We start from the raw sequence: 16,391 nt of genomic DNA, 5'->3' as shown, positions 1-16,391 counted from the left end.
TATATATATATATATATATATATATATATATATATATATATATATATATATAATCGGTAAAATTACCGAATGAACAATACTGAGCTCTCCAGAAAAAAAAAAAAGTATTAAACCACCAAGATCCCCGTTTTTAGCAGCCGCCCAGCTCACACTGAACCCGAACTCATTGGCCACTCCCAAAGGTAATAAGATGAATGATGACAGAATTCCCACTTCTGTCTTTCGGTCCTAAAATATTCTTGATGAAAGCGATGATGGGACCGTGGTTAAAATGAAATGACAGACTGGCAATGACTGAAGGGTGCCCAGGGTGCTGACAAATGACGGATCAGCAAAATTTTGTAAATTATCCGCCTATGTCTATAATATGCTCTAAATACCAAAGCTGTATGGGGTGTTGGTACGTTTGCTCTGTGTATGTGTATGTGTATGTATGTATGTGTGCAGACATGCGTGTTTATTTTTGTGAAGCATGCTAAAGGAGACCTTGGGGCCACAGCAGCAGGTGATTGGAGGTCACATGTGTGTTGTGGTCCAGAGCTCAAACACACATTTATTTATTTTTACAGTATGTCTGAGTATGTTGTGTATGAGTGTTCCTTTTCCGATCAGTGCTGGGACACTCTTGGTTCATTAAGTACACAGAAATGCATGCGCGCACACGCACGCACACACACACACACACAAGCAGTACAAATGTACTGTAGATAGATATCAAATATAAATATTTGTTTTGCTATTATGTATGAATTAAACTCCAGATCTCTGCATCAACATGCATGTAGTTGTAATTGTGTGTGTGTGTGTGTGTGTGTGTGTGCGCGTGTGTGTGTGTGTGTGTGTGTGTGTGTGTGTGTGTGTGTGTGTGTGTGTGTGTGTGTGTGTTTGCCTTTGTGTATTATGAGGACATTTCACCTGAATACATGCCGTGCTGCAAGGACATTTTGAATTATGAGGACACAGCCCATGTCCTCATAATTATTTCAATGCAGAAGTGCTTCTAGGGCTGTAGAAGGCTTAAATCCAAAGTTTTAGCCAATGTCCTTGTAAAGCATAATTACGTGAATTTGTGTATTTTTGTGTATTTGATGGCGCCCCCTGTAGGAAGGTCCTTGTAATGCACCACTTCATGAATAATTCACACCAGTGTATATTTCACAGCATTTGATTGGCTGACCATCACCTGTCCCCACAATTACGCACGTCTCCATAATTCAGTTTTTTCTCAAAATGCTGTGTATTGTGAATGTTTGTCTGTAGACACAGAACCTTTTTTTTTTTTTTTTTTTGCAGCCACCAATTCCTAAGTAAATAATTAAATAATGAAATACCCTATGATATTTAATTATATATTTCAGTATTTAATTCTTTCAGTGGTTGTTTATTTAAAAATGTACAATGGTTAACAGCAGAGACAGAGAAACTGTCAGTGCCGTACATTAATTCATCATTTAACATCCCACCCTGCCTTTACAGTATAACATCTTTCTGTACACCAGTGGCCAAATGTTTTGAGAATGACATTGATTTTCTAAGAATCTGCAGTGCTGACTTATTATTGTTTTTTTATGATGGCAATTTGCATGTACATGTACTCCAGAATGTTATAGTGATTAGATGAATTGCAAAGTCCCTATTTGCCATGAAAATTAAAGTAATTTCCTTTAGTGACCTTACAAACTTTAAGTGAAGAAGGCTTCAGGGCACCCAAGAAAATCCAGCAAAAGCCAGGACTATCTCCCAAAGTTGATTCAGCTGCGGGGATAAGGACATCACCACCAGTGTAGAGCTTGCTCAGGAATGGCAGTAAGCAGGTATGAGTCCATCTACACCCATGGTGAGGGAGTAAGACTTTTGGAGGATGGCCTGGTGTGACCAGTGAAAAAGGGATTCCATAAACACAGACCAAAATAAGGAAAAAAGAGTTAAAGTTATTTTCTCTGATTAACCCCCTTTCCAACTGTTTGGGGCATCCGGAAAAATGCTTGTCTGGAGAAGAAAAGGTGAGCGCTACCATCAGTCCTGCTTCATGCCAACAGTAAAGCATCATGTGACCATTCATTTGCAGGGTTGCTTCTAAGCCAAGTTACTGGGCTCGCTCACAATTTTGCCAAAAAACACATGCATCCATTACTAAAGTATAGTACCAAAACATCCTCGGACAGCAACTGTGTGACAGCAGCAAGGTTATTTTATTTACTAAAGCAAAAAAACATTTTTGTTAATGAAAAAAATAATAATAACTTTTTAAAAAAACAAACTGAAATCACATTAAACGATTACAAAATTATCTATAATTCTAGCAATAATGTCCTTTGTTTTCGTCTGTGGTAATTAATTTAGTATATGAGCCTTTCGGGTTAATTTTAAATGTGATCTATTTTTTTTTTAATTGACACTGTAAATCATAGAACAATAGCCACTCTTATCAACAAAGTTCATAATCCAACACTGAACCAATTTGTTGATTTAAATGTGATTTATTATATTGCCCGGAGTACGGAAGTGACGTCATCTAGCAGCCCCGATAGAGAACCGCCCCCGGCTCTAATTACTTCACGAGAGGTGATGGCAGTGTAGCTGTGCTAATGAGGTAGGTTTGAAGCTCGAATTTTTCCTCCAGAAACTTGTTTATTTTAATGTTGGTCGCTTGTGTACATTGCTGAAAATGATTTATAATGCAAGTCCAGTGTAAGTGCAGCTAAGCTAACGTTAGCATACCTAACCATCTGTTGATTATGATGGTTGCAGCTAATTATTTAGAATTGCTACGCTTTTGTTAGCAACGGTTAGCTCAGTTAGCATAGCAGAGCTAACCGTCTGTTGAGTAAGATAAATGCTAATTGAAATTTTTAAGAGGAAAGCAATAACAGGCTGGTTTGATAGGCTGGTTTGTGATGTGAAAATATACAATGGTTTAGTATTACCAGTACAGTATAAATGAAGTATTGGTAAATTGCTGCATTTGTGTTTACTTAAATTTGTTCTTTAAATAGAAATATTTCAGTAAAGTCTGTAAAGTGTTCATTACATTTAATTTATGCAAATATTTAGCAGAGCTGTGCTATCCACTGTATTTTATTTTCGTTGGCACATTTACTGCACACTGCACAGGATATTATGGTCCACAGAAAGTCAACTTCAAAACATCTGCACCAAGTTACCTATCAAACTGATTGAAACTCATTTTTTTTCTATAGCTTTAGATCATTATCTTCAGTGAGATATGTCAGTCATGAGGCCACAGAGGGCAAAAGTTAAACCCAAAGAAGAGGTAGCATATTTTTCATCCTTAGGTAAAGACAGGGATGGCTTCACCATAAAATATATTAATTCATTCAAAGGTGAGTATTGGTAAAAGATTCTTTAGTATGGGCCTAGTTTTCATTACTGTTATAATGAAATATTTCTGTTGTATCCCTTTTTCTTTGTAAGGTCGAGGAGTGTTCAGTTCCTGCTCCTTTCAGAAGGGAGTCTTTCCTACTGAATATCGAGGAGAAGTTATAAGCAAACAGGAACGTGAAAACAGGCTGAGAGTGTATCATGATGCCCAGAAGGTTTTCATGTTTGAATTTCACTACAATGGAAAAACACTATGGTATGTTTATATGTATATTAATATATTTTTTTTTTTGGGGGGGGGGGGGGGGGTAATCGTGCAAGGTTTGACAAAACATAAAAGATTAATTATAACTCAAAAGCAAAAGTACATTCTTTTCTCAATATAATTTTTTTTGTTTTTATTTCATTTTTTTTACAATATTGTGACTTATTTTTTTATTTTACTTTTACAGTTATCGTGAGTATCGCTAACCTCACAATATCATGTTGATTATCATATCGTGATTGCTTATCATGACATTTGGATATTGTTTCATACATGTGACATACTAGAATTACTGGTCGCACATTCATGATTACATGAAATTACAGTATAGCAGTCTAGTCTTAGTAAGAATTTAATTGTATTGGTATTTTTCTATTCATCTACCCCAGGTTTCCACTGAAGCACAACCTGATGAAGACACCGCTATCACAGACTGCGCCAAAGTTGACCAGGTGACTAGATTTCTTTTTGAATGTTGTTGAAATCAGTTTTCAGAAGCAAGACATTAGTGGAGGGTGGAGATACTAGGGCTGCACAATATGTGGAAAATATCTTGGCGCACGAATGGCTCATGCAATATGTGCATTGCAAAGACGTGCAACAAATGGATATTGGATTGTTTGTATACTTTAGTCTGAGGCTAAGCGATATGGCCAAAAAATTTAATAAAAAGTCTTTTAAACCAACCATCCAGCATTCTGCCACCACTTGTGCAAAATTACAACTCACAATAACATCTGGATGTAACAGAACATTATAACAGTTTTTAATAATCCAGAAGACAAAATACATTTCACGATTTAGCAAATTTTCAACGATTCAATTTGAATTTAATTTATTCAATTAATTTGATTTATTGCCAGGCCCTACTTGAGTCTGATTTTGACCAATCAGAGACAACCTTAATTGCGCATCGCCATACAAGAGAATTGTATCGAGGAGCATTACTAACAAAAAAAACCTTATTTGGATAAAACTAGATCAAAATGAGCATGATTATTTTTCCGCACGTACGTGTATTTCTTTAATTAGATTATGAAGATATATATATTCGGTCCATGTTTAATGTCACAATAATCTCCATCACTGTATAAAACACCCATGTCGCATGTTTTGTCAATACTGTGCAGCCCTCGCAAGATACACAGTCCTCACAATGTCGTAGTTGTGAATAACTGACACTCTGAGGACAGTGTATTTATACACTGTGAGTTTAAAATACGTTTTGAGGGCTTGGAGTTACACATACAGTCCTCACAATTCATACTCTGGTCAGGTATGGACACTCTGAGGACTGTGTATTTTCTTATTTTTGTGTCATTGTGAAAAATAGACGTCACCAATTTACACAAACCTGTAGTGCAGACAGATTTATTTATTTATTTTTGTAATGGCAAATAAAATGAGTTTGCATTCACATTACTTTAACCTATTCATTAATCTGTATGTACTGTAACTGTGTAAATGCACAGGTACAGTCGTGTTACTAAGAATTTAATTTTATATGTATTTTTCTCTTTGTGTACCAGGTTTCAACTGACGCACAACCTGAAGACATAGCTGTCACAGACCAAGTTGACCAGGTGACTAGATTTCTTTTTGAATGTTGATGTTGAAATACGTTTTTCAGAAGCAAGACGTTGCACAATATATACAAAAAATATCTTGTCGCACGAATGGCTCATGCAATATGTCTGTTGCAAAGACATGCAACAAATGAATATTGTATTGTATACTTTAGTCTGACTTTGACCAATCAGAGACTACCTTAATTGCGCATCACCATACAAGAGAACCGTATCGAGGGGCATTACTAAAAAAAACGAACTTATATGTATAAGACTAGATCACAATAAGCATGATTATTTTTCCGCATTAACGTGTATTTCTTTCTTTGGATTATAAAGATCTCTCTATCTTTATCTTTATGTCTATATATCTATCTATATCTATATATTGTCTCTCTATCTCTATATATATATATGTATATTTGTGTATATATATATATATATACTGTATGTATACTGTATATATATATATATATATACTGTATATATAGAGTATGTATGTATTCAGTATATGTATAGATCTTTTTTTTTAGGTCCGTGTTAAATGTTTAATCTCCATCACAGTATAAAACACCCATGTCGCATGTCAATACTGTGTAGCCCTCGCAGATACACAGTCCTCACAATGTCGTAGTTGTGAATAACTGACACTCTGAGGACAGTGTATTTATACACTGCGAATGTAAAATAAGTTTTCAGGGGTTTGGAGTTACAGATACAGTCCTCACAATTCATACTCTGGTCAGGTATGGACACTCTGAGGACTGAGTATTTTCTATTAATTGTTTCATTGTGAAAAATAGACGTCACCAATTTACACAAACCACTAGTGCTGACGGATTATTTATTTTTGTAATGGCAAATAAAATGTGTTTGCATTCACAATACTTTAACCTATTCATTGTTCTTTATGTACTGTAACTGTGTAAATGCACAGGTACAGTCGTGTTACTAAGAATTTAATTTTATATGTATTTTTCTCCAGATGCCCGGGCATCTGGTTCGGATGCCTCCTGGACGCCTCCCTGGGGAGGTGTTCCGGGCATGTCCTACCGGCAGGAGGCCCCGGGGACGACCCAGGACACGCTGGAGAGACTATGTCTCTCGGCTGTCCTGGGAACGCCTTGGGGTCCCGTCGGATGAGCTGGCTGAAGTGGCTGGGGAGAGGGAAGTCTGGGCTTCCCTGCTAAAGCTGCTGCCCCCGCGACCCGACCCCGGATAAGCGGAAGAAGACGACGACGACGACGACGACGACGACGACGACGACGACGACGACGACGACGACGACGACGACGACGACGACGACGACGACGATGTATTTTTCTCTTTGTGTACCAGGTTTCAACTGACGCACAACCTGAAGACATAGCTGTCACAGACCAAGTTGACCAGGTGACTAGATTTGTTTTTGAATGTTGATGTTGAAATACATTTTTCAGAAGCAAGACGTTGGCACAATATATAAAAAAATATCTTGTCGCACGAATGGCTCATGCAATATTTGTATTGCAAAGACATGCAACAAATGAATATTGTATTGTATACTTTAGTCTGACTTTGACCAATCAGAGACTACCTGAATTGCGCATCGCCATACGAGAGAACCGTATCGAGGGGCATTACTAACAAAAAATAACTTAATAGGATAAGATTAGATCACAATGAGCATGCTTATTTTTCCGCATTAACATGCATTTCTTTCTTTGGATTATAAAGATCTCTTTATCTTTATCTCTATCTTTATTTTCTATATCTATCTGTCTCGCTCTGTCCATCTCGCTATGTCTGTCTGTCCGTCTCGCTATGTATACAGTATATATATCTATATGTATGTGTATATATATGTATATAGATAGATCTTTTTTTTTTAGGTATGTGTTAAATGCTTAAATAATCTCCATCATTGTATAAAACACCCATGTCGCATGTTTTGTCAATACTGAGCAGCCCTCGCAGATACATAGTCCTCACAATGTCGTAGTTGTGAATAACTGACACACTGAGGACATTGTATTTATACACTGTGAGTGTAAAATAAGTTTTCAGGGCTTGGAGTTACACATACAGTCCTCACAATTCATACTCTGGTCAGGTATGGATTCTCTGAGGACTGTGTATTTTCTTGTTTTTGTTTCATTGTGAAAAATAGACGTCACCAATTTACACAAACCTGTAGTGCAGAAGGATTTATTTATTTATTTTTGTAATGGCAAATAAAATGAGTTTGCATTCACAATACTTTAACCTATTCATTGTTCTGTATGTACTGTAACTGTGTACATGCACAGGTACAGTCTTGTGTGTTAGTAAGAATTGAATTTTATATGTATTTTTCTCTTCATGTGTACCAGGTTTGAACTGACGCACAACCTGAAGACATAGCTGAAGACATAGCTGTCACAGACAAAGTTGACCAGGTGACGAGATTTATTTTTGAATATTGATGTTGAAATCAGTTTTCAGAAGCAAGACGTTAGGAGTGAAGAGTGTAGAGTAGATGCTAGGGCTAAACTATATAACTAACAAATATAATCACAACAATTGTTTATGCAATGTGTATTGCCAAGACGTTAAAAATACTGTATCCAACAATACGCTTGTATGGGACTAAAATTTCTACAAGTCAACATTAAAAATATCTCAAATTTAAGATTTGTTGGCAGTTTGGTGATTTAGATTATGCACTGTAGTGATCTTTTTTTCCCATTAATTTATTTATGGTGGATTTTAGAGGTGAACTCGCTATAATTTATTATTATTTTTTTTTAAAACAGGAGTGTAAACATCAGGTAGTTTATTCACTTGTATCAAGCTTGGATAAATGTGCTTTATGTTTTGGACCTTTCGCTGCACTAGAATGGACTGGCATGATGGGTATTTTATCTTGTGTGTTATTTGTATCTGCAATGGATCTTTGTTTCACGCAACCAGGATTAATAGTGCAGGCATTTTCATTGAATGAATATAATTTAGTCAAGAGGATAAATTATGACCCATGTTTATACCGCTGTCTTTAGTTGCAAGCAGCTAAATGTTGAGCAATTGTCTCAATCTTAACGACTGTCTGACTCGGTAAAATAGAAAACGTCTACTGTAACTGAAGGACTGTATCACACAAGACCCGTTTTAGGGGCAATGCCATAGATTAAGCATATTAACTATCCCTCTTGTTAAATGCTTCATCTCATCTTTCGAATAAATGTGGTGACTAGATTTATAATAATCTTTAGTATATGCACAAACTTTAGGTTCTAAATGCTTTTCTAGTTTGCTCCAGCATCTGGCACATATCCCGTTGATTGCAAAAAAAAAAAAAAAGGCAAAACTGCTTGATGATGAAGACCACCTATCTTTGGTAAATGAACTTTAGCACATTAGCCCATCAATGGCGGGAGCGCTCGACACTTGTCTCAAGCTTCTACTTCGAGTGTAACATCACTAAGTAACAGCGAAGTAAAGCTAGTAAATATTTATGACCACCCGCCAAAAGGAACTTTAACCCGCATCCGGCAGGTGTCAATTTTAGAGCCGCTGTATATATGCACATGTATGTGTGCGTCTACTGTATATATGGATATCATTGGTGTCCTGTGAAAAACACGTTTCCATTTTTAGGTCGCGGGCTGCTCTCCGGTAGCAATCCTTCTTGGCGGCACGGCTTGTATCACGGTGCGCTTTATAGTCTGGAAAATATGGTGGATGTGTTTTTCACAGGACAGTGACAATATGTATATGTATGTCTGTATGTATGTAATAATTGTTTTTGTTTAAAAAATTAGGTTGCTGATGTATCCAGTTCAAGTGAGGATTCATCAGCAGAGGAATATGTTCCAGATTCTCACAGTACTTCGGACACTTCCTACATTGAACCTGTTTCAGAAATTCTGAAATCCGAAGGTATTCCAGTAATGAGCTATTAGAAAACTGCTCATCTTTAAGATGAGAGGTAGTCATGTTTTAAAGAATAAAATGTTCAATGTTCACTGACTCTTTTGCATCTGGTTTCATGTCTAACTTATCCATTACAAAGATGTGCTTGACCCAGATAACCTGTTCACATAAGAAGCATGTTTTATTAACATACCAGTTTCAGTCTGTCCTAAAGTTGTAACATGGTGCTCAAGGATCAGGTATGACTTTGCATTTCACAGTATTGTTATGCACAACAATGCGACCTTATATCAGGTAAGTCATTACACATCAATGTCATTTCAGTTTGTGTAACGTCAGAATGCCAGAACTTTCAAGTCACTTCAGTGACATGGTTGCTGTGTGTTGTGTAAACTTTGTCCTTGTAATGTGAGTTGGTCCTCATAATTACCATTTTTGCCATGGGCGTGGCTTATTTAGCTCATTATCTATGTCCTCATAATTACTGTTTTTTCAGGTTTTTCTTTTTTTTGTGCGTTGAGTTTTTTCAAGTTTTGAAGTGAAATTTCCCTGGACGACCCCCAAAAATTTTTTGGGGTGCAAGTCCCATCTCTCTGGCATTAGCGGAAAGGGGTGTCCCCGTAATACACAATTAAACAGGTTTGGAAAAAATGTCCTCATAATACACAGAGGCAAACCCGCGTGCGTGCGTGTGTGTGTGTGCGCGTGTGTGTGCCGTCCCCCATTTCTGTAATGAGGTCAATCTCCTGTGTGGAGCTAAAACCTCTGTCTTTATCTCTGTTGCATGGTCACGGGATTATTCTTGTCGTTTTTAACCCTCTACATGGTAACAAAAATGACAAAAATGTTCCTTCTACATAGCTTGCTTCTAATGTTTAATTTAAACCAATGTAAATAATTTTTATCTGACTAGAGAATTGATATACTAATTCACTATTTTTCACATTTATTTTGTTAAGTGTTCTTGCTTATATTTCTGCACTTACCGTTTTCATTTACAGCCATCCAAATACACACGTGTCTCTATTTGCAGTCTGTTCCGCCAATTGCTAACACCCCCCTGCCCTCTGTTCACTTCACACATGATGTGGCCCACCTTTTTATCCATCTGTCGTAACAGTTCTGTGTGACTGTGTCTGTGCACATTGTAAGCTTTCATGCAAAGCTGGAGCAGTGTTGATCAACCGGCCAAGCCAATGGCATATGGCCATGTCCTGGGGTGCTCTCGCATGTTGGAATGCAGGATAACAAATTTAACGGAGAGGATTGTCTGCACACTTCCCTACTACAGTATTGCAACTTGAGGCAAATTCCATTATTTTTGTAAAAAAAAAAAAAAATGTTTTTGATATAAAAAATATGAACATATTTAAACTTTTATTTGTATGTATTTACATCTGGATTGTGTACACATTTTAGAAGGTAGCACAGTGTCTTTTAATACAATGATTTAAGTAATTAAAGCAGTAGAACATGCGCTAGACTGTTTTGTTTGTGATTATTCAAACAAACGCTAAGTCCTTGATTTATATAAAGTACTCAGTTTAAGATTTCAATTTTGAGTGGCAAGTCAATGCGCAATCATTTGAAATTTGGCCCATTGAGGGACCCGTAGCGCGACTATGAGCAGAGTGGCAACAACAGACATGGAAGCGAGTGCGGCACAGGAGAGCGAGGCAAACTTAATTGGACCTTTACACTAGATCTCCCAGTCAATTTGATGGCTCTATTTATTTCACTGTACAGACGCTCCCCTACTTACGAACATTCGAGTTACGAACAACGGTACATACGAACATGTCTGCACGCATGCGCGCATGTCAAAAAATGTTCGGAAAGAGATGCTGTAAGTTAGATTTTTTATTGCGCACCTTTTTCCGAGTACTGTAGTGCTTCTTTCCCCCGCTAATACCGACGCTTGGCGCTGTGAGAGCTCACCCAGCATTGGAGGCTCAGCAACGTGTCGAGGAGGAGGAAGAAGAAGAAACGCCTGTCGCTCATAGATAAAGCCATCGCACTCTTCGAGCAGCAAGACCCAAATATTGAACGTTGCACAAAGGTTGCAAATCAATTGAATGATGCCATACAGTGCTACCGCATCATTTATGATGAAAAAAGAAGAAAACTGTGCAATCGTAGTTAGATCGCTTCTTTCGGCCAGTTTCTAGTAAATCCTTCAAGGAAGATACTCATCAACCCTCATCTTCTTCTCCGCGACCCTCAACTTCTTCCTACATTGAAGTTACGGAGGAGGAAGTAACTTTTGAAGCCCATTCCAGCGACGACGAAGAACCTCTCATGATATAAAATCCTCCTCTTCCTCCTCCTCCTCCTCCATCAAATCCTTAAGCATCGAGTACATCTTCCAAAAGTAAGTTAAACTTCATTTTATTTATCTTATTACGTACACGCACATACTGTGTGTGTCTCTCGCTCTCTCTCTCTAACATACGTAGTACCGACTGTACGTATTCTCTTTAAACATAAATTATAATACAAAATATAGCACTGAAGCAACTTACGAACAAATTCACCTTACGAACGATCGCTCTGAACGTAACTCGTTCGTAAGTTGGGGAGCGTCTGTACATCTTTCACGTCGCCGGGACCCACGGAACTGCGCCACTGGCCTTCCTTAGCAACTGTAACGTCCGTTTAGCACAAATGCTTTGGCCTTGGATACAAGCTCGATCACCATGGTGAATAAAAAAAAACTATACTACAGAGGAGTTTTTACAGCTACATTCTGAGACCAAGCTGACAGGTAGTCTGACAAATAACTATGAGTGGTCGCTGAGTCGCTCAGGATTTTGAGACAGCAAGTCCAAATAAGACCAGCCCGCCCCTGGCTAAAAGGAGCCGTACCCGCTCCACTGGAAGTTGTGACGCAGTTCAAGGTATACTAAAAACTTATAGTAAAATAAAAAAATAGGCTGCTAGATGTGATGGAGTCTTGACGTTTTGGGCAGTACAAAAAAAATATTTAAAAATTTTGGTTGTGCTAGTGGTTAAACGGCAAGTGTATCTATAAAAAGAACAAAGACGGGACTATTAACAAGAACGCAGTTATTTGTACTTTTTGTAAAAAAAGGATTTTGGTGTCATGGAAGCAGCTCCAGCCTGACTTATCATTTAAGACTCTTTTCACTTGCAGGTAGGGATGGGTACCAAAGACGGTACTTTTTGTGGTATGGACTGATTTGGGCCGGTACTTCCGAGCACCGATTCATGTAAAATCAAATGGTGCCATGTTTCGGCTCTGAAACACGTCTTTCAAAGTTGTGACTGTGAAGGAGTGGAAGACTTCACAATTTTCAATGGTGCACTTGAACGCAACATATACGTGCACCAGCGTGCTGACGTCACCCACTCGTGCAGGACTTCACACGCTAAAATACATTTCCAGGTTTTGGAAACGAGCAAGATTTTTGCGGCACCAAAGAAATACAGTTTCTGAAGTAACAGCCTCCGTGCAGGTTGGCAATGTCCTCGGTTCCCCGCAAGCAGTGCACGCCTGAGAGGGAGGTGTCAGCGGCGTCTTTGCTGTACGTGGTGCCCGCGCACGTCTTCCTCCACCGAATCACATGGCTTCACCATCGTTAACATACTTCTGGTGACCATAATTAAAATAGCAAAATATTGTGGCCAAAATGTAGCGAGCATTAGAGACCACGTCGGGTACATTCAAATGATTAATTTGAACCCAATTATTCTTTGTTCATGTCATGGCCTCTTTCAACTGTCATTTTTTTATATTTGAGTCCAACGTGGGTTCAAACTTTGAGGTCATCGCGCGGCAGGCTTTACGTTCTTGAAAAACAACTGCACAAGAAACGATAACATAAATTATTATTATCTTATATATTTACTGTTGTTCATTGCACAGAACTTTGATTTACACTTCATTTTTTTGGTAATATTAACTTATGTTTATTAATTATACTTCAGTAATTGTAAAATGTTAAACCTTTATTTTTACTATTCCTCCCTGGCTCATTTGAAATAAATTGTATTTTATTTTTTTATTTTTCAAGTTTTATATATTGAAAGGTAATTGTTACGTTGACTTTTAAAAAGATTTTACTATTAAATAAACAATGATGAACTTTAATAAATTAATGAATACAATTTAACAAATAAAAAAAATAATAAAAGACACAGAGAGAGAGAGAGCGAGAGAGAAAGAGAGAGAGAGAGAGAGAGAGGAGCTTGTTTGTCTAAGCAACTTGCTCAAGGACACATAGAGTTAGTTGTCTGTTGTCAGATCCTGTAACCTAGCTTGGGTGGGTTTTTGATTTGCGGAGTTGATACTGTAGCTTCAGTTCCTCTTTTGGGTTTAGATTGTCATGACCCAGATATACTGTAGCTTTTGATTTTTTTAACCTCCCCTTCTAACCTCCAACTTTGCCCAATTACCAGTTTGTTAGTTTAGCTCAAAAACCACCACAGCTATTATCAGTTCATCTCATGCCATCCATACACGTAACCTCAGGTTGTGTGTGAAGTTTACATTAAAACATTTTTTAAACAAAATTGAAGTTTAGATTATCTTTTAAAATAATGCATAGCCTAATTGGTTTGTTGATGTGTTTAAACTTTTTCTTGTCATTTATGAAGCGCACTTCAACAATAGAAATGTGGATTTCAAATGTTCTCTTTGTGGTGTATTCAATTGATTAGTCATGCCCTAGAATTTTGTAATGTCCTAGACAACTTTCAAAACAAACACCCAACAAAGTTTGGATAACCTGACTCCGGCTCCCAATGAGTATTACGGTACATACAGTATTTACACTTTATAAAACAAGTTTGCTTTTTTTCCTTACTTAGTTAATAATGAAAATAAAAGTAAATTCAGTTACAAGCTTGGTCATGGGACAAATAAAACTTGCAAAATCAAGGTACCACTGTATTTTCATTCAATTCAAGAGTCTTTACAGATACAAGCAAAACACCCAGATTTGTATTTTTTTTTTTTATAATTTTGTCATGGCCTGGCTGTGCTGTTTTTTGTTCTTGTTGTTTTAATATATCCTTTGGTATAGTCGAAAATAACTGGAACACAGCAAGACATGGGGTCGATTGGTCTCTGTCTTTCTTTCACTCGCTCTCCCCTTTGTGTGTGTGTGCGTGTATGTGTGTGCATGCATGCGTGTGCATGCATGCGTGTTTACGTGCATGCGTGAGTGCATGCATGCGTGAGCTTGCATGCTTTTGTGCAGACAGCTCTCAGCTGTGGAAGCTGGTTCACAGGCCAGTTAAAGCTGCTTTATTTCCTTTTAATTGAATTAAGATGTGCAAACAAGACCTCAGAAACCACACGGTACCTATTACAGAAACACACGAGGAAAAGACAAAAGCAAGTTGGACACAAATAAGGCACACAAATTGAAACGCATAAAAAGCTGCATGTTTGTATGTCAGATACCTTGCATATAACTCTGTGTTGGTTGGTGATATCTCAATCAACACTGCGGCCTCCCATTCATATTTTTCTTTATTAGCCCCCTATAATAACAATTTAGCTTAATTTTTTTTTCCATTTTCATTGCACTGATATTTTTACAATGTTGCATTAATCACCTCATGTAACAAGAAGCTTTGTGGGGGTCTACATCTCTAATGGTGGATGCGCATACCCAGGCACACACACTAATTAGTCAAATACATTGAAAATATATAAAAGTATACAGTATAGACCACATAACACCACAAATTTAATTGAAAAGTATTAGCTGTTATATAGACCAACAACATCTGTTTCCGATTATGCTTCAATCGCAAAGTAAGTCACAATTTGGCAAATTTCATATATATATATATATATATACACACGATTGACTGGCAACCAGTTCAGGGTGTATCCCGCCTACTGCCCGTAGCCAGGGATAGGCTCCAGAACCCCCGCGACCCTTGTGAGGACAAGCGGTTAAGAAAAGGGATGGATGGATACAGTATATATAATGTTAGGGGTGTCAGTCGATTGTAATTTTTAATTGGAATTAATCATTTGACTTAAATAATGAATTCATGATTAGTCACACATTTTATATCAGCTCTAAATGTAAAGTTTTTTTTCAAATTTGTAATATTGTTGTTAACATAAAAGTGGGAAAACTTTTATGTTATGGTTGCATCTTTTCGTCCTTGATACAGTAATTTCATAATAATTAATGAAGTTATTTGAATTTGAAATTAAAGATAAAACTGTACTGTAAAAATCGAGTATGACATTGATTTGTGTTGAGGTCATTTTTCTGCCAGTAGATGGCATAATTGCATTTGGTGTAAGTAGAATGCACGCGCCGTGGATAGTAGCTGCGAGCCGTTGGTTCCTGTGCTGCACACACCTAGATCCGATGGCGCTGAGCGCTGAAATTATCAATCACTCTTGATGCGCAGCGCCATCCGTGCTAAAAAATGCCCCCGCACAAGAGGCGCTGATGGCGAAATACAGAGCGCGGATGGCGACTGAGCGCCGATGGCCCCTCATGTGATCCAGGCTTAATGCTAATAAACTGTTTTCAACAATCAGGTCCCCTCCTCAATCCAATCTCATGTACTGATAATTTAATCTTCATCTCAACTGCTATTATTGTGCCAAAGCACAAATCCAGCATTTTGTGGTAAATTATGTGTAAACTGCATCCGCTATCAAACTTGGTGGGCGTGTTTGCACTGGTATATAAATAGAGCAATATTCTTTGTGAATAGGACGTTAAAAAGGAGCAAAATTGCGAGTGTCTATGAAGAGCAAATTATGGCGCTATCAGCGGATGCAGCGCATTCTTAGTGGATTTGGCTGTTGGTGTAGTGCACGGACTTTAAAGCCTATTGCCGAACACGGCCAATATTACAGCCAAAGTTAGCTTACGTAGCATTATCAAAACCACGGTAGCAGAAAACCAAACATTGAACACATCACGTATTAGTCGAGAGCCCAATGGCGTTACTTTAGAGGTTCTTATACAATGGAAAAGTTATTCATTACACCAGTAAATGGCTTTGTCACATGATCAACGGGACATATTTGTAGTCTACAGCATCCTCTGTCAGTGCTTCAGCTGCAGAAAGTTAATCATTTAATTCCGCAATGAACTTGAAAGCTACACTGTGCTGCTAAGTGGTACACAGTTCATAACAATGAATGAATATGGATTTCTTATATTGTATCCTATAAATTGTATAATGTAACATATACAGTACATACATATACTGATACTTGAAATGTAAAAAAAAAAATACTTGTCTTGTGTGTGTGTGTGTGTGTGTGTGTGTGTGTGTGTGTGTGTGTGTGTGTGTGTGTGTGTGTGTGCTTTAGTTTT

General features: G+C 37.6%; 2 protein-coding genes across 7 annotated transcripts in view; both read left to right on the top strand.

The window, feature by feature from the left end:
• The window catches only part of bcas3 (BCAS3 microtubule associated cell migration factor), a 403,272-nt gene that overhangs the window by 226,978 nt on the left and 159,903 nt on the right, over positions 1-16,391 (top strand). The gene's annotated exons all lie outside the window — the stretch shown is intronic.
• Positions 130-12,810, top strand: LOC144052475 (uncharacterized). 3 transcript variants are annotated; one of them, XR_013294222.1, is made up of 8 exons: positions 130-2,593; positions 3,201-3,344; positions 3,436-3,598; positions 3,997-4,059; positions 5,137-5,190; positions 6,161-6,567; positions 7,527-7,592; positions 8,955-12,810. XR_013294222.1 is itself a non-coding variant. In XM_077566567.1 (7 exons), the coding sequence occupies exons 2-5, from the start codon at positions 3,596-3,598 to the stop codon at positions 6,395-6,397; spliced, it is 357 nt and encodes a 118-aa protein (XP_077422693.1). In that variant the 5' UTR covers positions 130-3,344; positions 3,436-3,595; the 3' UTR covers positions 6,398-6,567; positions 7,527-7,592; positions 8,955-12,810. The 3 variants fall into 3 exon arrangements, 1 of the variants encoding a protein (XP_077422693.1); XR_013294221.1 differs by having other exon boundaries at positions 130-3,344; positions 6,514-6,567; XM_077566567.1 differs by having other exon boundaries at positions 130-3,344.

The sequence above is a fragment of the Vanacampus margaritifer genome, chromosome 5, assembly GCF_051991255.1.
Source record: "Vanacampus margaritifer isolate UIUO_Vmar chromosome 5, RoL_Vmar_1.0, whole genome shotgun sequence".
Classification (NCBI taxonomy): domain Eukaryota; kingdom Metazoa; phylum Chordata; class Actinopteri; order Syngnathiformes; family Syngnathidae; genus Vanacampus; species Vanacampus margaritifer.
Note: the sequence above shows the minus strand (reverse complement) of the source record. Positions and strands in the feature narration are given on the sequence as shown.